Source organism: Myotis daubentonii, chromosome 2 (assembly GCF_963259705.1).
Source record: "Myotis daubentonii chromosome 2, mMyoDau2.1, whole genome shotgun sequence".
Taxonomy (NCBI): Eukaryota; Metazoa; Chordata; class Mammalia; order Chiroptera; family Vespertilionidae; genus Myotis; species Myotis daubentonii.
In genome coordinates, this window is record NC_081841.1 from 99,578,789 (window position 1) to 99,599,739 (window position 20,951).

Here is a 20,951-nt window from a genome sequence, read left to right on the forward strand (position 1 = left end):
TCACCCTTCAGACTTTTGAGCGTGGAAGGAATTGGACAGAAATTATCACCTTCTTCAGAGAACCAGTCCCAAGCCACACAAAACTTTGGGATGCAGAAGGAAGATATGTTTAAATACTTAGATGATGTGCAACAACTGCTAGTGACGTTCCCCAGGTACACAGCTAATCGTGAGAATAAACTGAGGCCTGAAAAAATTTAAAAGTTCTTTTGGAAGATGGATTTGTTGCCTAAGTCCATGGTAGCAGACTGTAGCAGACGGGACAGAAATGTTTCCTCTCACAGTTCAGGTGACCAGAAACCCAAAGTCAAGGTGTCAGCGGGGGTCCCTTCCGGCTCTGAGGGGGAGCTGTTCCCTGCCTCTCTCCTGGCTCCTGGTGGCTGCCTCCCTCCAGTCTCTGCCTCCATCCTCTCCTCGCCTTCTTCCCTGTGTGCCTCCACATGTCTCCTCATCTGATAAGGACACCAGTCACACTGGATTTAGGGCCCACCTGATGAGTACAAGTTCATCTTAACTAATCACATCCACAAAGACTCTATTTCCAACTAAGGTCATATGCCAAGGTTCCATGTGGACATGAATTTGGAGGGAACACTATTCAACCCACTACATAAGATAAGTATATTTGAGCATTGTATTAATTTGGACTCTTTCACTGCATATGTCAGAAACCACTAGCTACCTTACCCAGGAAGGGAGCATAACCATGAAGGACTCCCTCCACAACTAGAATGTCAAGACTGCCCTTTGGCTCAGGTGCTGTTTGGATCGACGTTCTCACAGGGGATTCAGGTGCCCGCCACTCTCCCTTGCCACCTCTGCTTGCTCCTGTTGGGCTTCCTTCAAAGGGAGCCTCTCTGGCAGGGCCACAGAGCAGATTCCAGCACAGGCAGCCTGACCAGCCCTGGCCGTGCTGCCTCCCTGCAGAGCAGCACTAAGCGATTCAGCACACAGACCTCACTTTATTGCTCGTTGCAGATAGGGCAAGACCCTCCACCAGCAAAAGGATTAGGACTTGCTGAAGGCTCAGCTGATGGTTACCATTTTTTAACAATATTTTTCAATTAAGGTATTTACATTGTTTATACAGACACTAGAGGCCTGGTGCACAAATTCGTGCATGGGTGGGGTTCCTCGGCCTGGCTGGCGATCAGGCCAATCAGGGCTGTCTCCCAATTGGGGCTATCTGGGGGGCAGGGAGCACGGGAGGTTGGCCGGCTGAGGGAGGTTGGCTGTGGAAGCTCACTGACCACCAGGGAGCAGCTACTGCATTGAGCATCTGCCCCCTGGTGATCAGTGTGCATCATAGCTATTGGCCAGTCATCCGGTCATCTGGTCGTAACAGTCACTTCGGCTTTTATATATATAGATAATGCTATCGTACAATTAATAAACTACAGTATAGTATAAACATAATGTTTATATGAACTGGGAAATAAAAAAAATTGTGACTGGCTTAATTGCAACATTTGCTTTATTGCGGTGGTCTAAAACGGAATATCACAGAGGTCTGCCAGTATTGGTTTCCTATTGCTGTATAACCAATTACCACACATTTCTTGTCTTGAAACAACACCCAAGTATTGGCTCCCAGTTTTGTAGGTCAGGCGTGGAGCCATGGGGTAGCTGAGTTCTGTGCTCAGGGCTTTACAAGGCCAACAGGATATTGATCAGGGTGTGTCCTCTCCTAGAGGCTCCAGGGAAGAACCCACTTCCAGCTCATTCAGGTTGTTGGCAGGATTCACTTCGTGCAGTTGCAGGGCTGGCTCTCTGCTGGGACCACTCAGCCCCAGAGGCTGCCTCTCTCAGCTCAGCTCACAACACAGTGTGTGCTTTCTTCCAGGCCGCGCCACCATCTCTCTCACTCTTGCTCCCAGCTGGAGAGAACTCTCTACTTCCACCTTTTGACCCCCTTCACATGTTTATTTTTTGTTTGTTTTGTTTTTTATTGAGGTACAATTGACATATAACATTATAATAGTTTCAGGTATACAACTTGGTGATTTGTTATTTGTATATGTTGTAAAATGATCACCACAATAATGCTAGTTAACATTCATCACCATGTATAGTTATAATATTTTTCTTGTGATGATAACTTTTTTTAATCCTCACCTGAGGCTATGTTCATTGATGTGACAGAGAGAGAGAGAGAGAGAGAGAGAGAGAGAGAAACATTGATTGATTGCCTCCCATAAGCACCCCAACCACAGACCAAACCCGCAACCTAGGTATGTTCCTTGACCGGGAATTGAACCTGCAACCTTTTGGTGTACAGGATGATGCTCCAACTAACTGAGCCACCCATCCAGGGCTTGTGATGAGAACTTTTAAGATCTACTCTCTTAGCAACTTTTAAATTGCAATACAGTACTAACTATAGTCACCAAGCTGTGCATTATATTCCCAGGACTTACTTATTTTATACTGGAAGTTTGTACCTGAGAACTCTCTACTGTTAAAGAGCTCATGTGATTAGGTCGGGCTCACCTAGATAACCTCCCCATCTCAGGGTCATATGCGCCATGTAGTATAACCTACTCACAGGGTGAAATCCATTCTGGTCACAGGCCAGGGACTGTGCAGGGGTGCATATATCAGTGGTGGTGGGAGGAAGGTTGGGGGCATCTTACATCCTGTCTCACAGCTGCAGGCCTCAGCTTTCCTCTCATATGGCAATAAGGCCATTATCCCAGAGGCCACATGGGGTGAACACCTCATTAGCCTGTTTCGCCAGTGGGAAAGGTAGACCCAGAGAATCCAGTGTCTTCCATTTCTGCCTCCACACTGAGGCTGTGCCACCTGCTCCCCGCAGGAGACTTAGCAAAGGGCTTTGACACTGGGGAGACTGCTCTTCATCCAATCACCCACGTCTCCCTGGCAACCACGGGGGCCCTGAGAAATGCCATCCAGGGAGAGCCCCTGTGCTCTCCTGACAGATGGCTGCTGAGCTCTGTCCAGCACCAGCAGCCTTGTCAGTCCTAAGTGCCGCCCACAAGGAAAAGCAGTGTGTGAGGTGAAGGGACGCCCCTGGCCAGCTGAGTAGCAGGCCGAGAAGGAATGGCATTGGACAGGGCACAAGACAGGGGAGAAAGAGAGAAACAAGGGATCAGGACCATCTGTGGGGCACTTGATGCTGAGAGCACACCCCATGGGGGGGTGGGGGGGCCTCCAAGAGTCGGATGATCTTTTCAGCCTTGTGTCTGTCTCCCTCCCCTCAGGGAACCTGGAACAAGCCAATGAGGAGCTGCGGGCCATAATCAAGAAGATCTGGAAGCGGACCAGCATGAAGCTGCTGGACCAAGTGGTGCCCCCCGCGGGTGGTAAGTGCTTCCCGGTCTCCGCACGCTCACCACTTGCCTGGTTCTTGAGTTGCTAGGCTTGTGGGAAACCCGCTCTCCCCGAACCCTGCCTGTGGGCTGAAAGGCCCTCCTGGTTAGAAGGGACGAGGGTGCCACACCCTCCACAAACTCAGATACAGGCCGTTGGGTTGGAGATCGAGTCCAGTCCTGCATTTCGCAGATGAAGTCAGACAAGGCCTCTCAAAGCTTGAGGTTTGGCAGAACTTCAAGGAAACTTTTAAGTTTCCCCATAAACCCCTGGCCTGATGGCTCTTGTCATAAATGGGTCCTGAGAGCGCCTCCTGGTGGGAGCTGTGTGTGTCCTTCTCAGGGCATGTTGCTCAGCCCTGTGCACCCACAGCCCCTACCGCTGTCCCTTCCCACACATGTAATTTCCAAAATATTAATATAATGCTTTAATTAATATAAAATGTATTGAAATCTAATGGCTTTCAATATATAAAGTTATAACTAACTGAAGGAATGCTTGTATGCACCCACGTATAACGATTTAGTGTTTAAAGGAAGTAAGATGATTGAATATTGTCAACATCTTGTTTTTGTCATTTTGAAGTATAAAGCCAAAGTATATTTAAACAACTTTACACACACACACATATATATACATACACCTACATGCATGCACATGCAAAGAACACATGCTGCCTGAGACAGGCAGGTCAACGACAGCGGGGACTCAGGTTCCATCGGGGCAGGTGAAGCAAAGTCTTCTGTCAACTTACACAGCAGTTATGTTCCTGGAAATTCTGGATATATTAAAACTATGTAAAATGAAGTTAGGTTCTTAGCTCAGATAACTATAAGCAGGTTGTCCCCCACATGGATGTCCTATCATAATACTTGAAAGAGTGCGAAGCTATTATTTATTGTGCAAAATATGTCTGTGCTTAAGGGCCACATCGAGAGCCATTTAGTACCAGTAGCACCCCAAGTCACCGTGTCAACTAAAAACATCCCACCAGCCTCAAAACACTTTTTAAAAGGTGACACCCACCCCTGTTGAGAACCACTTCCCAGCGGGAAGGCAGGACTGGGACTAAGTGGAGTCACAGAGATGGACAGGCGGCACCTGACGGCTTTCATACAGTATTTTATTTGCTCCTTATAACGTTTCTATGATGTTTGCTCAAAGAATCAAAGTTCTTAGAGACTAAGTAGCTGGCCCAAGGCTACGCTGTGAGGACCTAGCAGATTTGGGATTTGAACCCAGGTCTGAGGGATACCAGAGCGCCAAGCTCTTTCCCCTGCAACACTTCCTCCCCAACTGCCCTGGACAGGGGCTCAGGGTCTTTCCTCCCAATGGGAATGAGGGGGCTGCTGTGGATTTGGCTTCTCTTTGAGGACAATTAGAAGCAGGAGGATCATCGCAAGCCCTTAGATCTGACCCAACTAGCTGATTCCCAGGCCCCTGGCCCTGTCCTTCACGGAGACCTAGGAGGTGGAGCAAAGGGGCTCCTTATAGGGCCTGAAATATTCTCGTTGGAGACTTCCTGGCTTCTCCATCACATCGTTCATTCCCAAGACAGGGGTCCCAGCCAACGCAATCTGTCTGGTTGAAAGAAAAACCCAAACTTACACAGGAGGAAGGTGCTCCTCCCACTGCCCCTCCTGCTGGCCTTTAAGCAGAACTATGTTTGCACTTAGGGGACTGGTTGCTGGGGGTCTGAAGCTTCGGAATCAAATAGGAACAGTAACAATGTCAGTTCAGTAAACGGAGCAAGGTGGGAAATAACTTTGACAATATGGTATTTTTCTTTAAAAAGGGGGCAGTAAGAATATATTGCTCATTTACGGAAAGCATTTGCATAAAGAATCTTCGCAAAAATATTCAAGAAACTAACAAAAAGCTTATCTATTAGGAGGTGGTGACCTGGCAGATGGGAACAGTGGGAGAGAGGCTTTTCACTATATAATTTTTTATATAGTTTTGTCTTTTTGAACCATGTGAATGTACTATCTCTTCAAAATATAAATTTAAAAATGTTTAAAGTTTGACTGCTGAAAAATAAATTAATAAAGCCCAACTGAATTCCTCTTGTTCATCTCCAATTCCCTGTTCTCTCTTTGAATGTCAGATGATGAGGTCACGGTCGGCAAGTTTTATGCTACTTTCCTGATCCAAGAGTACTTCCGGAAGTTCAAGAAGCGCAAAGAGCAGGGCCTCGTGGGCAAGCCCTCCCAGAGGAACGCCTTGTCCCTACAGGTGCGGGGCCAGTGGGGCCACACCCCAAGGACAGGCCTGGCCACCTTCCTCTGACCTCGGGCCAGGGTCCAAGTCTCTCACCAGTGGGCGGGAGCCAGGTCCCTTCAGAAGGTAGATGCGCGAAGGGAACATAGTCCTTTCCCTCCGTGTTCTCTCCACACACACTGCCCGCATGGCCCTGCCTGCTCCGCGGTGCCCAGGCTCTGGAGCGGGGCTGAGGTTCCCTGACAGCCCCTGCCACCTACTGTGCCTTCATCTCTCCTGGGTACAAGCCTGGGTTCTTCCACTCGGAGCCAGACAGAGCGGTCCCAGAGACACCCAGTTCGCACACACAGGGTGCCTTCTGGGGACTCCCTGCCTGGGGAGACATGTGGGTGAGTGGCTGGGCGGGCGCCCCGGGCTCATGCGTCCCCCTGGGTTCCAGGCTGGCTTGCGCACGCTGCACGACATCGGGCCCGAGATCCGACGGGCCATCTCCGGAGACCTGACAGCCGAGGAGGAACTAGACAAAGCCATGAAGGAAGCTGTGTCTGCCGCCTCTGAAGACGACATCTTCAGGGTAGGTGGATGCTACAGAGCACTCTCCACCTTAATCATGTTTGGTTGAAGCAGGAGGGTGGACTGGTGTCCTGCCAAGAAAACCCAGGGAGAAAGGCCCGAGTTCTGTGGCAGATTCCAGCTCTGCCCACCAGCTATTTCCTCCCCATCCCCTTTTCCAAGCCCAACTCCCTCTCAAGCCAGGGCTCCCAGGACATGGCAGCTCTGAGGGCATCGCGGGCTCTGGGAGGAGGAAGATGGACCCATTTTCCAAGGGAAATGTTTCCAAGGAGAAAGTACATTAGAAGCTGCAAAGTGATGGCCCTTGGGCCACAGCTAACATGCAGGCCCATTTAGTTCACCAACATTTGAAAATCGGGCACATTCAAATAAAAATCTAGACTTCCGGTTTCTCTTTAAAGCATGCGAAGCCCTGTCGATGTTAGGCTGTGGCCCCCATGGCAGCAGAGGGCTGGAGCCCAGTGGCAGTTGTCCCCTAGATGGGACATGTGTTCTCCAGATCACAGGGTCCCTCCAGCCTTGCCCCTCCTCCCCTGGGCTGGAGGCTGAGCTTCAGTGTTCACAGTAGAAACAACATGACTGGAATGCTTGGCTCTTACATCCAGCTCTCTCCATTCATTTGTGGTACCTGCCTAAGCCCGATGGCATTTATCTAAGTGTTTCTCCAGCGAGGGCCAGCGCACACCTGTCCCTCCCAGCCCCGTGCCCAGGTCCCCAGGCTGTGGAAACACAGGGAGGCAAGAGGAAGTGGTCCTGCCTGTACCTGACCTGTCATCACATCCTCATTCTCATCACTGCGAAGTGTGCGTTACTAAGTGGCCTCAGGGACACAGCAGCAGGTTGACACGGCCCTGCCCAGACCCCGCCAACCAACTTTGCCAATAGCTACTTGCCCACTTGCCCAGGACAAGGAAAGAATGCTGGGCATGAGCCCGGTTCCAGATCTGAAATCTCTAAGACACGCCCCCCCCGCCCCCCCCCCCCCCGCCACCCCCCCCTCCCCCCCACACACACAGGAAAGGAGGCCATAATATAATAGAGGTAGTAAATCCATCATCTTTACTTTCAAAGCCTTTGGCTAACACAGTTTCTAGCCCAGTGAGCCAGATGGAGTTCCATTTTTAAATCTTGTTGGAGCCTCCGGCCCTTCCCCGCCCCTCAGACCTCGCAGCGCCTCAGCTGCCACCCCTCCCAGGTGCAGGGGAGGCTGGGCACGCTAGGTTCATCCTTGAACTCAACCCCAGTCTTCCACAGGCTCATTAGAAACTCCCCGGGCAGCGGCTGCCCAGCCTGGCTGGCTCCCACAGGATGTCCTGTCCCTCACTATTCCCCCAGCCCTTCCAGAGGGGACTGATGGGTCCCTGCCACTCCAGCTGCCAGGCCACGTGGGTGAAGACTCCCCGCCCGCCACGTGCTGCCCTGTGTGGCTGTGCTCTCAGAGGGCAGACAACTTCCCTTGGGGTGGCTGTGGAGGAGAGGTTGCTGCGGAGGCGTCCTCCTCCACCCACCCCTCCTGTCTTGCCTGCAGAGGGCCGGTGGCCTGTTCGGCAACCACGTCAGCTACTACCAAAGCGACAGCCGGAGCACCTTCCCCCAGACCTTCACCACTCAGCGCCCGCTGCACATCAACAAGGCCACCAACAGCCCAGGCGACACCGAGTCCCCGTCCCATGAGAAACTGGTGGACTCCACCTTCACCCCCAGCAGCTACTCATCCACTGGCTCCAATGCCAACATCAACAACGCCAACAACACTGCCCTGGGCCGCTTTCCCCGCCCCACCCGCTACCCCAGCTCCGTCATCGCCGTGGAGGGCCATGGGCCCCCCTTGTCTCCCGCCATCCGGGTGCAGGAGGCAGCATGGAAGCTCAGCTCCAAGAGGTAAGCAGGCGGGCGGGCACCCAGGGCCCTGCAGGGCCTCACACACTCCAGCTCAGAGGGGTCAGGGAGGAGAGTCTGGCCCCCCGGCCTGCACTCACCCCTCATGCTGGGGTGGACGCTGCTGCCCCGTGATCCAGGGAGAGAGCAGGGTGCAGGCCACCTCCCAGGTCCTGCCCTGACTACATGTGGCAGCCATGCTCAGGGAAGGCGCGTGGCCCCACTGCCAGCAAGTGTCCTGAGGAGCACGCCTCTGGCAGAGCCTGCTCTGTGCTCTGGGCCCAGCCCCGCCCATGCAGAGGCCCTGGCCTCTCAGCCCCAAGATGTTTGCATCCTGGCTACACTACAGACACCGTTCCCCAAGTGGGAGGGGAACGAAGTTACCGCCTCCTCTTTCTACCCTTCTCACCCCTCCAGGGAGGGGCCTCTTGGTGGCAGGAGGCCCTTCGCTGTAGCAGATGCTCATCTGTCCCAGGGTAGCGTCATTCCTGGTCTTGACTGCACCTCCCACCTCCTGACCGGCTCTTTCTCCCTGTGCTCTGCTCCCTGGTGCTCCAGGGCGCGGTGCTGGGATAGCCTGTCCCTGCTGCCATGCTCTGGGCCTCTGGGAGCCCAGCCTGGCCTAGAGGGTCTGCCTGCCTATGTGGGCAGCTCTGGCTCCCCAGGCCGATGGGAGAGGCCGCGCATCTGCACCTTGCCACCTCGCCCTTAGATGTACTGCTCTCCCAGAGCCGGGCGGCAGATCCCAGCATGCCAGGTTCTTGGGCCAGTCTCCTTTTCTGCCCTTGAGGTCAGAAAAATTGAAATGTCCCAGCGTCTTTCTCAATCCATGGGCATGTGTCCTGAGCTGCTTTCCTTTAAGGAACCAGCCGCACACTTGTACGTCCACATGGCCTGGCCACTTACCAGTGACTGATGGCAGACAAGTCAAGTGGCCATCCGTCTACATTGCTGCCTAAGATTAGCTGGCTCACCACCCAAGCAGTGCTGGGTGAGTCCTGCCCACTCACACTGGTGCCTTCTAGCTACAGGGCTGTGTGTGAGCCCTGGTTTGGTGTGCTGATCAGAAAGGCTGGTTTGCACAGAAGGATGTCAACGTCCAGGTGGCTGGCCCAAGCTGTCTTGGCAGCCCCTCCCTTTTCTGCAACCCTCCCCCCTTCCTATGTCCTTCAGGGACTCAGTCCTAGTACCATCTTCTCCCTGCTCCCCTTATCCTCTAAGGAAGGCTTGCTGTGTTCATCACTAGCGTCTCAGTGTAAACTAACCCCTCCTTCAAAGGGAATTTTCATATGAGACTTTGTTCTGTATTAAGTAAGGAAGGTAAAAATCACTTTAGAGAGGAGGTAGGGAGGGACATTGGGGATTTCTTCCTCTCCCCACAGATCCATCTGTTAGGGAAACAGGATCACAGTGCCTAGCACATAGTAAGCGCTCTCTAAATCTCAGCTCCCACCTCCCATCACAGTTGGGAAAAACAACAGTCAGGACAGTAAGTTTCAAATTGTGAAGAGGGACAACTTAACCAAAGTTCCAGCTCTGGGACCTTGTCCTTTGTGTCACAGCTCAGGGCTGAGGTGGCTCCGGCACTGGCCTTGCTTTTGCTAGGGACAGACCAGCACACCTGGCACACAGTGGCCCCTGAGGAGTGGTGTTGCCTGCCTGCTGCCATTCCCTGTGTCCGGCGCATCCCGTGTGCCTCACCAAAGCTCCCTCCCTGTCCCTCTCTTCCCACCCCATTCAGAGCCTGGGACTGTGGGGTGGGCAGCCACCGGTGAGGGCCTCCCCCAGACAACTGCGCTCAGTCCCAGGGCCAGAGCTGGGGTGCTGACCCAGCACTCAGTTCTGAGGATGAAGGGGGATGTTTCTCTGACACCTCATGAGTCTGAGGATAACGCGGGCCCTGGCTTTCTGGATCTAGAGCAGAGTTCCTCAAACGTTTTAAACAGAGGGCCAGTTCACTGTCCCGCAGACATTCCACACATGCACACTGTGGGCCCGGGACGAGTCGGCTGCTAAACAGGACAGGCAGCGGCGGCAAAAACACCCGGCAGGCCGGGTAAATGTTTTCAGCGGGCCGCATGTGGCCCGCCGACCGTAGTTTGAGGACCCCTGATCTAGAGGAAGAATGATGGAGGGGCTACTGAGCCCGGCACAGGCAGGAAAGGGAGCTAAGGAAGGTGCAAGGAGGAGAGCAGAAGGCTGGCCGAGGGAAGGCGGTAGGACCCCAGGCCCACATAGCGTGGCAGGGATGTGTGCTGCCAGCTCCATGGAGACTCAGCTCGGCAGGGCCTCAGGCACACTCCCCTCTGCTTAGACCAGTGATGGCGAACCTTTTGAGCTCGGCGTGTCAGCATTTTGAAAAGCCCTAACTTAACTCTGGTGCCGTGTCACATATAGAAATTTTTGGATATTTGCAACCATAGTAAAACAAAGACTTCTATTTTTGATATTTATTTTATATATTTAAATGCCATTTAACAAAGAAATATCAACCAAAAAAATGAGTTCGCGTGTCACCTCTGACACGCGTGTCATAGGTTCTCCATCACTGGCTTAGAAGCACAAAACCGCTCTCTGAGCCTTCTCCGTGCCTGCACTCCAGGGAGCCAATGCCAAACATGACACCAGGACCTCTCAGCTCTGCCCAACAAATGCCCAAAGGCCCACTGCCTCTAGTGAAGGGAAGGGGCAGCACGCTCAGCGGCCACCCCCCTCCATCAGTGCAGCCCGGGACCCTTCCTTAAAGGCTGATCCTCTCCTCCTTCCCAAGCACCATCTCGTGTGTTGCTTCATTTGCTCTTCACAACAAGCCTCTGGGTCAGGCAGGGCATATGTTATTCCAGTTTTATTGAAGGGATCCTGAGGCTTGGGATGGCCTCAGTCACTGATGCCAGAGGGTAATTGAATGGGGTCAGAACTCAGGTCCCCCTGTCCTAACCCTCTTCCCACATGGAACCTCAACCCCAGTCCTGCGCTTCCTCCTCGATCGGTCGCAAGCGGGGCCTGGCTGCTGTGTGTGAGCGCGTGCACACATGCGTGTGATGCCGTACTGCTGAGGAAGGGGAGGGGGCGGGCAGTTTCTGATTTTTTCTCCATCTTGGACACTTTAGGTGCCACTCCCGGGAGAGCCAGATAGCCATGGTGTGTCGGGAGGAGTTTTCTCAGGACGAGACCTATGACGTGCAGATGGGTGACGACGCGGAGTACTGCAGTGAGCCCAGCCTGGTCTCCACAGACAAGTGAGCCCTGTGGCCTCTGCCCCGCGGGCCCGCGTGTGTAGAGGGGTCTGGGTGAAAGGCAGGCCCTGGGGCCCCTCCTCTGGAAGAGATCTGGAAGGGGAAAGAGGTCACATGTCAGAAGAGCGCCTGCAAGGCAGCTGTCACCTCGTTAGGGACAGAAGCCCCAGACCCACACAGACACACACAATCCCCTGGTTAGCTTGGCCCTTCCTACAATACAGTGCTTTCAGAAAAAAACTTCTAAACAACGAATAAATATCTACACTAATAAAAGAGAAACATGGTAATTGGCATACGACCGCTACCCTTCCCATTGGCTAATCAGGGCAATATGCAAATTAACTGTCAGCCAAGATGGCGGCCGGCAGCCAGGCAGCTTGAAACTAACATGAGGCTTGCTTGCTTCAGTGACGGAGGAAACCAACGTTCCCCACCTGCCACTGCAGGCCTCTGAGCTTGCAGTTTCAAACATTGTAACAAATATAGGCTAAACAAAACCCCAGAAACCAGCTTTCAGCTGGCTGGGATCTCAGAGCTGGAGTTGATACAGAGTTTCGAGAACCGAAACAAACCAGATACCTGCTTTCAGGAGCGGAGGCCTAAGAGCTGGAGCCTCAGAGCTAAAGCTGGCAAACAATAAAAAAAAAAGAAAAAAGAAAAAAAGGAGCAGTTGGGAGCTTCAGTCCCAGCCTGAAAACAGCCCTCAGCCCCTCACCCAGACTGGCCAGGCACCCCAGTGGGGACCCCCACCCTGAAGGGTGTGTGACCAGCTGCAAACAGCCATCATCCGCTCATCCAGGCTGGCCAGGCACCCGAGTGGGGACCCCCACCCTGATCCAGGACACCCTTCAGGGCAAACCAGCCGGCCCCCACCCGTGCACCAGGCCTCTATCCTATATAGTAAAAGGGTAGTATGCCTCCCAGCACTGGGATCAGCGGAGCTGAGAGGCCTCCCGGCACCGGGATCAGTGTGACAGGGCAGCGCCCAAACCCCCTGATCGCCCTGCAGCTCTGTGTGTGACAGGGGGCAGGGCCACAACCTCCCTATCAGCCCTGCTCTGTGGGTGATAGAGGGCGGCGCCCCAATGCCCCCCCCCCCCACGGGCCCTGCTCTGTGTGTGACAGGGTAGAGCCATAACCTCCCCATCGGCCCTGCCCTGAGTGTGACAGTGGTGGCGCCCCAACCCCCTGATGGGCCCTGCTCTGTGGGTGATAGAGGGCGGCGCCCCAACCCCCTGATCCGCCCTGCTCTGTGTGTGACAGGGGGCAGTGTGCCAACTCCCCTATCGGGTCTACTCCGTGAGTGACAGGGGGGAGCTCCCCAACCCCCTGATGGGCCCTGCTCTGTGCGTGACAGGGGGGAGCTCCCCAACCCCCTGATGGGCCCTGCTCTGTGCGTGACAGGGGGTGGTGCCACAACCTCCCCATCAACTCTGCCTTGAGTGTGACAGGGGCAGTGCCCCAACCCCCCAATCAGCCCTACTCTGAGCGTGACTGAGGGTGGCATCGCAACCTCCCAATCCACCCTGCTCTGTGCATGACAGGGGGTGGCGCCCCAACTCCCCAATCGGCCCTGCTCTGAGCCCAACCAGGGGCTGCACCTAGGGATTGGGCCTGCCCTCTGCCACCTGGGAGCAGGCCTAAGCCAGCAGGTCGTTATCTCCCGAGGGGTCCCAGACTGCGAGAGGGCACAGGCCGGGCTGATGGACCCCCCCCCTCCCCCCCGAGTGCACAAATTTTTGTGCACTGGGCCTCTAGTATTTTATAGTGAGACTCAGTTACGCACATACACATATTGACCAGTAAACAAACATTTGTGAAACTACTTATAATAAAGCTGCCAGCAGAGGGCACTGTTCGCAAATGGTGGCTGAGATTTTTGTCAGAGCTGGAATTTTTTAAGGGTTTTTTAACTGCAGATCTAGACCAATTAGGAGGTTGTGACATTTACTTTGTTATGATCAGCACTTTTAAAAGGAAGCATAGTACATGATAGCACAGACTAGGACATAAGAGGACATAAAATAACATCCAATGTCACAAAGGTAAGTATCATTTTGTGAAACATTTGCTTAATTGCCAACGTATATGTTTGCAGAGTCCCATAAGATGTATTTATGAGTGTGGGTTGCATTCAAAAAGTTTAAGATGCATTGTTTTAAAGGCTTTCCTGAAAGCACTTTATAAAAAGGAAGGGCCAGCCCTTTTAGCCTTTAGATTTTTAGAGAATGCAAATTAATACAGTACATGGTCACATAGTTTGGAAATCAGGAAAAGCATATGTTCCATCTATTTTGGCTCTCATAGAGTGCTCTGCTAGATCATGGTTAAACTGGCTTCCGCACTCTAGGAGAGTCTGCAAACTCGTTAGGAAGCTAAGATGATCTCCGAAGAGGAAAATGACAGAGATGTTCTAACTAATTGCTCACAGAGTGGTACAACTGTGAGGAGTACAGGCATTCTGAAAAGGTCCAAGTCAAGGTGGTTATAACAGGCACCAGGCACAAGGTCAAACAGAAGCTGGGTCCTCAAGAATGGGTACGATTTGTTTAAGAAGATATAATAGGGAGGGCTTACCAAGCTGAGAACGAGAGGAAAGGCTTAGAGCAGCGGTTCTCAACCTGTGGGTCGGAACCCCTTTGGGGGTTGAACAACCCTTTCACAGGGGTCGCCTAAGACCATCGGAAAACACATCTATAATTACATATTGTTTTTGTGATTAATCACTATGCTTTAATTATGTTCAATTTGTAACAATGAAAATACATCCTGCTTATCAGATATTTACATTACGATTCATAACAGTAGCAAAATTACAGTTATGAAGTAGCAATGAAAATAATTTTATGGTTGGGGGTCACCACAACATGAGGAACTGTATTAAAGGGTCCGGCATTAGGAAGGTTGAGAACCATTGGCTTAGAGGTTTTGGTTCAAAAACTTGCCTGAACATCTGCAGATGCTGGACGTCAGGGGCCAGGAGCAGAAAGGCACTTGGTCTCTGCCTCCGAGGACGCGGGTCCCAGAGGAGCAGAGCCGGTGGCCTCCTCTGTAAAAGGACAGGGTTGGAATGCAACCTCAGAGCGACAGTTGTGTCCACCAGGGGCAGTGCAGTCAACTTAGTGGACTGCAACGGACATTTTAAAAGAAATAGAATGGACTAAAGTAGAATGGAAGGTGTCAGAGTGCGGAGCATGATGGTGAGTGTGGTTCATGATGTTTAGTTCAGTCGTGTGTGTGTGTGTGTGTGTGTGTGTGTGTGTGTGTGTGTGTGTGTGTGTGTGCCTGTGAGTTCCATCAGAAAGGCTTAGGAACCACTGACTTGATGCCCCGGGTCCGTGACAGCTCTGCTGTGCGCGGGGTGATTGTGTGGAGCCCGTGCTGATGCAGGGGAGGGCAGGCCAGGGAAAAAGGGGTGGGGAGTTGGGGTGAAGTGGGGACTAGTCCTGGAAAAGAGCATCAGCATGTGGACGAGAGGAGCCCGGGCCATGCCTGGAAAGAACCTTGTGGGCCTAGAATTTTTTCCCAATTTTCTCGACAACTTTGACCCAAGAGCGCCCTCACTGCCTCTGATCAGAGGTGCGGGGCTCAGAGCATCCCTGCTGCCCCTCCCCAAACCTTCCTGGGAGCACAAAGTGGGGGCTCCCTTCCCTGAGAAGCAAAGGAAACTGCCTTCTGGGGTGGCAGCTGTCCCTGTGGGGTGCATGTCTCAGCCTCCAGGAGCAAGCCCCAGGAGTTCTCTGTTCCAGGCTCTCCTACCAGGATGAGGAAAGCCGGCAGTTGGCACCGCCAGAGGACAGGAGGGACACCCGGCAATCTCCAAAGAGGGGCTTCCTCCGCTCGGCCTCCCTGGGTAAGCCCACGTGCCTCGCCCTCAGATGTGTCAGCCAGTGGGCACCTCAGGTGACTGGTCAGGCACTCAGGGTGACAGAAACCATGGCGGCCTGGCTCTAACAACCCCACGCAGTGGGCTGGGCAGATTTCCAAAGCAGGGAGAGGGAACCCAAGGGCAGGGCTTGTTGGCATCGGGCTTGGACTTAAGCTGCGTGGTATGCGTCAGAGAAAGATGAAGGGGAAAGAGGAGGTGTATCCAGACCTCTTCCCTCCCTGGCCCGAGTCGGCACAGACCCCGTCTCCTTTCCTGGCTCTGATGCCGGTTCTTGGGCTCCTTTGCAGGTCGGAGGGCCTCCTTCCACCTCGAATGTCTGAAGCGACAGAAGAATCAAGGAGGAGACATCTCTCAGAAGACAGTCCTGCCCTTGCATCTGGTTCATCACCAGGTAGCTCACACTTTGGACAGGCCACTGCCACCCCCCAGTAGGCTAGACAAAGTCCCCAAGACACCAGTCTTCCCTGTCTCAGACCACAGCTGCACCCCCACCCCTGGCCTAGCAGCCCCCAGGGGAGGGGCTTTTTCTACCCAAACGAGAGCCTGAACAAAGCCTGTCCTTTCCCACGGTGGAGACCTAGGAAATACTGGTGAGCAGGAGCTCCCCACACCGTCCCAGGATCCACCTGAGCTTTCTTCTTACAGTGGCTCAGGTGTCCCCCACCCCCACCCCCAAGACATTAGCTTACACCATAGGGCACTCAAGCAGATGTGGCTCTACCTATAGTTGCAAGACACCTGGAAATTGAGCGGCACAAAAATCCATCCACTGAAATACAGAAATGATCGGAGAACCAGCCAGCCACATGGTCAGGAGTAGGGCGTGCTATCCCAGGAAAACGGTCCAGGGAGAGTTGACTGTTGACCTTTTTCTTTTAGCACGGATGGCTCGGCGGTGTAAAATCCAAAGAGCATCAAAAGTGCTCTTAGTATCTCAGAACTAATGGATTCCTCAAAGAGTTATCTAAGGCAGTCTCTTACCTCCAGAAAAATTAGGCTGTAACCTAGAGTTTCCTAAACTTTTACCTCTTTAATTATGCACTCCCTTACCACAGGCATATGATTTCCTTTTTTTTTTTTTTTTACAAAGGCATTCAATGGCTGATTAAAGTTTATGATCTGCACTAGAGGCCCATGAAATTCGTGCACTGTACGGGGAGGTCCCTCAGCCTGGCCTGCGCCCTCTTGCAGTCTGGGACCCCTCACTCCTTACCGCCCACCTACTTGCTGCTCCTTACCACTCAGCCCACTGCTCCCGCCACTGCCGCTGCACTAGCCAGCCATGAGCCCAGCTTCTGGCTGAGCGGTGCTCCCCCATGGGAGCACACTGACCACCAGGGGACAGCTCCTGCGTTGAGCATCTGCCCCCTGGTGGTCATTGCGCATCATAGCAACCGGTTGTTCTGGTCGTTCTGCCATAACGGTTGCTTAGGCTTTATTATATAGATAAGATGGCCAGTGTAACTTGGCTAAGTTGACACTATTTCAGCTTAAAGAAATGCACTGTTTTGCTTAGCCTGCGTGGCATTGCCCACATGCATAGTATCTCCAGGGCCCAAGGGCCCAGGCTGGGGACCATCAAGAGCAGTGGCCAGGGGAGGCTGGCAGGCTAGGAGGACGCTGTATGTCATAGTTTCAAGGGTTTCTGGAAGTTTATTTCACTCATCTGTTCGATCATTCTGGAAGGCAAGAAACTGCTCTTCACTTACATTCTCCCTTTATGCCTTTCTACTACCTCCCACCCACATGGCAGTGCCCCCTTCTCTCTGCCTCTCGGGCTGGGCTCTCCCCCACACTGCCACTGCCCCGTGGATGCAGCACATCAGAGCAGGCCTTGCAGCAGGTCACCTGGGGACCACGACCCACCCTCAGGGCACTCACGCACCAGGGGGGCAGAGGGCACAGCGTGTAAATAGTTCAATCACAATACAGTGTGAGATCTGAACAGTAGTTCAAAAACAAGGTGAGCTAGAGATTGGCAAGACATCATTAACAGCCAGATTAACTGTAAAAACTGAAACAGTAAGCCCTGGTTTTGTCTAGCTCTGTGGACGCACAGTGCCCTTTTGCACAGACCCTCCTTCACTTGGACCTCACATCAGCCCAGCCCGAAGGGCAGGGAGACAGTGGGCACTGTGTGTGGTTGTACAGGTGACCCAGGCACATCCTCTCCAGTCAACTGACAAGGAAGCCAAAGGGGGAGAATTCGCAGCTGATGGGGCAGGGCCAGTGCTGATGGCCAGGTGACCGTGACTCCAGTCTGTCACAACTTTTGGAGTTTAGAGGAGACAGGGTTACTTCAGACTGCGGTCATCAGGAAATGCGTTTTAGGACGGGTGCAGTGTACACTGGGTCTTGATGAGGGAGGATTCAGACGGGTGACATGGTGGTGTATGAGCTCCAGGCAGCTGGGACCAGCTGGAAGCAGTCGCTGCCGAGAGGCCTGCCTCCGGCCTGACCATTCCCGTAACCCGTGCCCCTTGTGTGTCCACAGGCATTGGCAGTGGCGGGCCTGAGCCCCCTCCTCCAGAGAAGCCATTCTCCCACCACGTTCCCCCGGCCGTGTGCCACCCCGCCGGCCACGCCCAGCAGCCGAGGCTGGCCCCCGCAGCCCATCCCCACCCTTCGGCTGGAAGGAACTGAGTCCACCGAGAAACTCAACAGCAGCTTCCCATCCGTCCACTGCAGCTCCTGGGCGGGGGAGCCCACACCCTGCGAGGGGGGCAGCAGCGCCACGCGGAGAGCCCGGCCGGTGTCCCTCACTGTGCCCAGCCAGGCCGGGGCCTGGGGCAGGCAGTTCCACGGCAGTGCCAGCAGTCTGGTGGAAGCAGTAAGTGACCCGAGCACGGCAGACAGGGGGAGGAAAGGCCCCAGGCAGAAGGCACTTTGCATGGAGATCACGAAGGGGGTACCGGCTCTCTCCCAAGTGGACTGCAGTCAGTCTCCTGGCCTGAAAGGCCCTCACAGCCAGAGCCGGCAGCAGGATGTGGCAGGCAGGCAGTTCTGGACTTCTGTGGGGGCTGGGCTGACGCAGGGGGAGGGAGAAACAGTGCACGTCCCTACCACAGGCCAGTGAAGCGGAGAAAGCTGCGGGCTTCACCACACACCGGGCGTGCTGTCCGCCCCGGCCGTGAGCGTGGGCTGCCTGTGTGCACAGAGTCAGGTCTGACTCCCGAGCCTGGTCGCTCATAGAATAACCTGCGGGGGTTGGAAACCTATGACCAAGTAAATGGGTGTTTTTAAAAACTCTTTAGATGATTCTAATTCCCAGCCAGGGTTGAGAGCCTCTAGTCTAGAACAAGAGCACCTTCGGGCCCACCCTGCTCTGCCCTGGTCAGACCACCAATTGCCACCCTGGCACCAGATCTCAGGGCACCGCTGGCAAATTGGAACAGTCCCAAAGGAGGGTGACTGGGTTGGCAAGGTTCCTAGGAACCACTTTGTATGAGAACCGGTTGAGGGAATTCGGAAAGTAAACCTAGATAGGTGGTGACGACTAACGAAGCCGTAATATGCCGCGCTGGCCGGTTGGCAAGTCGTCCCATACACCAGAGGGTTGTGGGTTCACTCCCCAGTCCGGGTGCATATGGGAGGCAATCAATTGATGCTTCTCTCTCATATCAATGTTTCTCTCTCTCTCTCCCTCCCTTCCACTCACTCTAAAAATAAAAACATATCCTCGGGTGAGGACTAAAATAAAGAAGCCCTGACAGGCACCTCCATCCTGGAAGGCTTCTGGGTCCTGGACAAGAGGTCTTCAATGCAGGGCTGGCGCACCTGGACCAACCTGACAGGCAGACTAGCTAACACAAGGCGATCTTTCCAAAATGAGGGCTTTCCTGTGAAACAGGGAGCCCCATCACTTGACATGTGCAAGCAGAGACGATGCCTGTCCAGTCGTCAGGCTGTCTCAGGAGGTGGGGAACGAAACCAGATGACTTCCCAAGTGCCCTCTACCTCTCAAGCCCTGTGCTTGCAGGGGCTTGGTTGCCTCTTATTCGGGCCACACATCTCCGCTGAGCACCTGCCATGTGTAGACTGTGTTCTAGAGGGGCCACCTCTAAGGAATAGGGTTTCTGCTCTGATGAGCTCACGTGGCGGTGAGGAAAGACAGATATTAAGCATGCTGGGAAGGGTGGAGCGATGAAGAAACATTACGCAAGATAAAGAGTAAGGGGGGAGCAGGGCTAACAGAACTTGGAGAAAAGTGTTCCGCACTTCCCTCCACTGCTTCCCCTGCCCACTGGCCCACGGGTGACTCCCCACACCGGTCACGGAAGCAGCCTCTAGGGGGAGGGGGCAGGAGCTTTGGCTTTGCCCGCTGGCCCTTCCCAGCAGAGGCAGAAGAGGAGGCAGGGCCAAGCGCGGAGCTTGCATAGTCCTTACTCAGGAGCCGCACCACAGACAGGCGACGGGCAGTGGGCAAAACAGTTTCACCAAAAGAGAATGAAGGTTTCTCGGAGAGAATGATATGGGACGCCAGGGAGGAGAAAAGACAAGGGCAGAGGGTAGAACCCTCTGCTGTGAGACTACCCCCTGCAGCCCCTCGGTGAGCCAGGTTTTCATGTATTTGTAACAGTTGTTGAGTACCCCAGCCCAAAGCTCTCTCCGCCAGCCTGTACATCCTGAATCTCACTCCTTTCCTCTGCGCACCCACCACACACTCACGCACTCACACACGCACACACTCCTGAAGTTTCCAGTCAGAAGTCCTTTGCTCTAACCCTAAACAGAAGAGTTGAGCTGCAGGAATAATGTTCCTCTTTGGTTTTTCCTCATGGCCCTCCCCCCTTCAGGTCTTGATTTCGGAAGGACTGGGGCAGTTTGCCCAAGATCCCAAGTTTATCGAGGTCACAACCCAGGAGCTGGCTGACGCCTGCGACATGACCATCGAGGAGATGGAGAACGCTGCAGACAACATCCTCAGTGGGGGCGCCCAGCAGAGCCCCAACGGCACCCTATTACCTTTTGTTAACTGCAGGGACCAGGGGCAGGACAGAGCAGGGGGCGAGGAGCCCGGGCCCTGTGGGCCCAGCCAGGAGCCTCAGAGGAGCGAGGAGGAGCTGCAGGACAGCAGAGCCTACGTCAGCAGCCTGTAGGAGCTGGGCTGGGAGATGATGGGTTTTTTATTTGTCTCAATGTTCCTAAAGGGTTCGTTTCAGAAGTGCCTCACTGTTCTCGTGACCTGGAGTTAACGGAACAGCGTCTTCATTCATTTCGTTGGGACAAGACACAGAGTTGGGTGGTGTGGAGAGTCAGCTTTTTGGGGGGAAGAAAAGCAGCAACCCCAGTTTGTGTCCAAGGGGGTAGAGTGGTGAGGAGGAGGAGGAGGAGGAGGAGGAGGAGGAGGAGGAGGAGGAGGAGGAGGAGGAGGAGGAAGAGTCAGGGAGGGAGCGAGAGAAGGCCACCTGCTCTCCTGTGGTTTTGCAAGCCCTGTGCCAGGAACCAGCCTTCACCTTGGGCACAAAAGAGACCCTCAGCTTCCTGTGGTAGCCCCCACCGAAAAGGACCTTTGTCAAACGGGTGTCTTTCAACTTTGCTTGTACAAAAATCATTTTGCACATATTGTGTACGAGCCTCACTGTCCCCATAGAGCCAGGGCCCTGTGGATCTGCAGAAGGAGGCAGGCATGACTCCCACCCCCGACCCCCACCAGAGAGGGAAGAGCAGGCAGCAGGAGGCCAGGAGCTGGGAGCCAGGAGGGAGGGCGCTTGGCCAAGAGGCAGCTGCCCCACCCCCACCTCCAGCCGCCTGCTGCCTGCCTATGTCAGGATCACCTTCCCCTCACTGGCCCCGGGCCCCAGCCCAGCAGCCCAGCCTGC

The 20,951-nt window shown here is 54.0% G+C and overlaps 1 protein-coding gene across 28 annotated transcripts in view; it reads left to right on the forward strand.

Annotated features, from left to right (window-relative positions):
* CACNA1C (calcium voltage-gated channel subunit alpha1 C) overlaps positions 1-20,465 on the forward strand; it is a 616,430-nt gene extending 595,965 nt beyond the window's left edge. For all 28 annotated transcript variants that reach the window (XM_059683972.1, XM_059683989.1, XM_059683990.1 and 25 more), the window contains 9 exons: positions 3,222-3,323; positions 5,438-5,565; positions 5,990-6,124; positions 7,652-8,004; positions 11,112-11,240; positions 14,990-15,093; positions 15,417-15,520; positions 17,624-17,959; positions 19,926-20,465. In XM_059683972.1, the coding sequence (XP_059539955.1) occupies positions 3,222-3,323; positions 5,438-5,565; positions 5,990-6,124; positions 7,652-8,004; positions 11,112-11,240; positions 14,990-15,093; positions 15,417-15,520; positions 17,624-17,959; positions 19,926-20,228 (1,694 nt within the window). In that variant the 3' untranslated portion in view covers positions 20,229-20,465. The remainder of the gene's footprint in view (positions 1-3,221; positions 3,324-5,437; positions 5,566-5,989; positions 6,125-7,651; positions 8,005-11,111; positions 11,241-14,989; positions 15,094-15,416; positions 15,521-17,623; positions 17,960-19,925) is intronic.
* Positions 20,466-20,951: the final 486 nt, after the last annotated feature.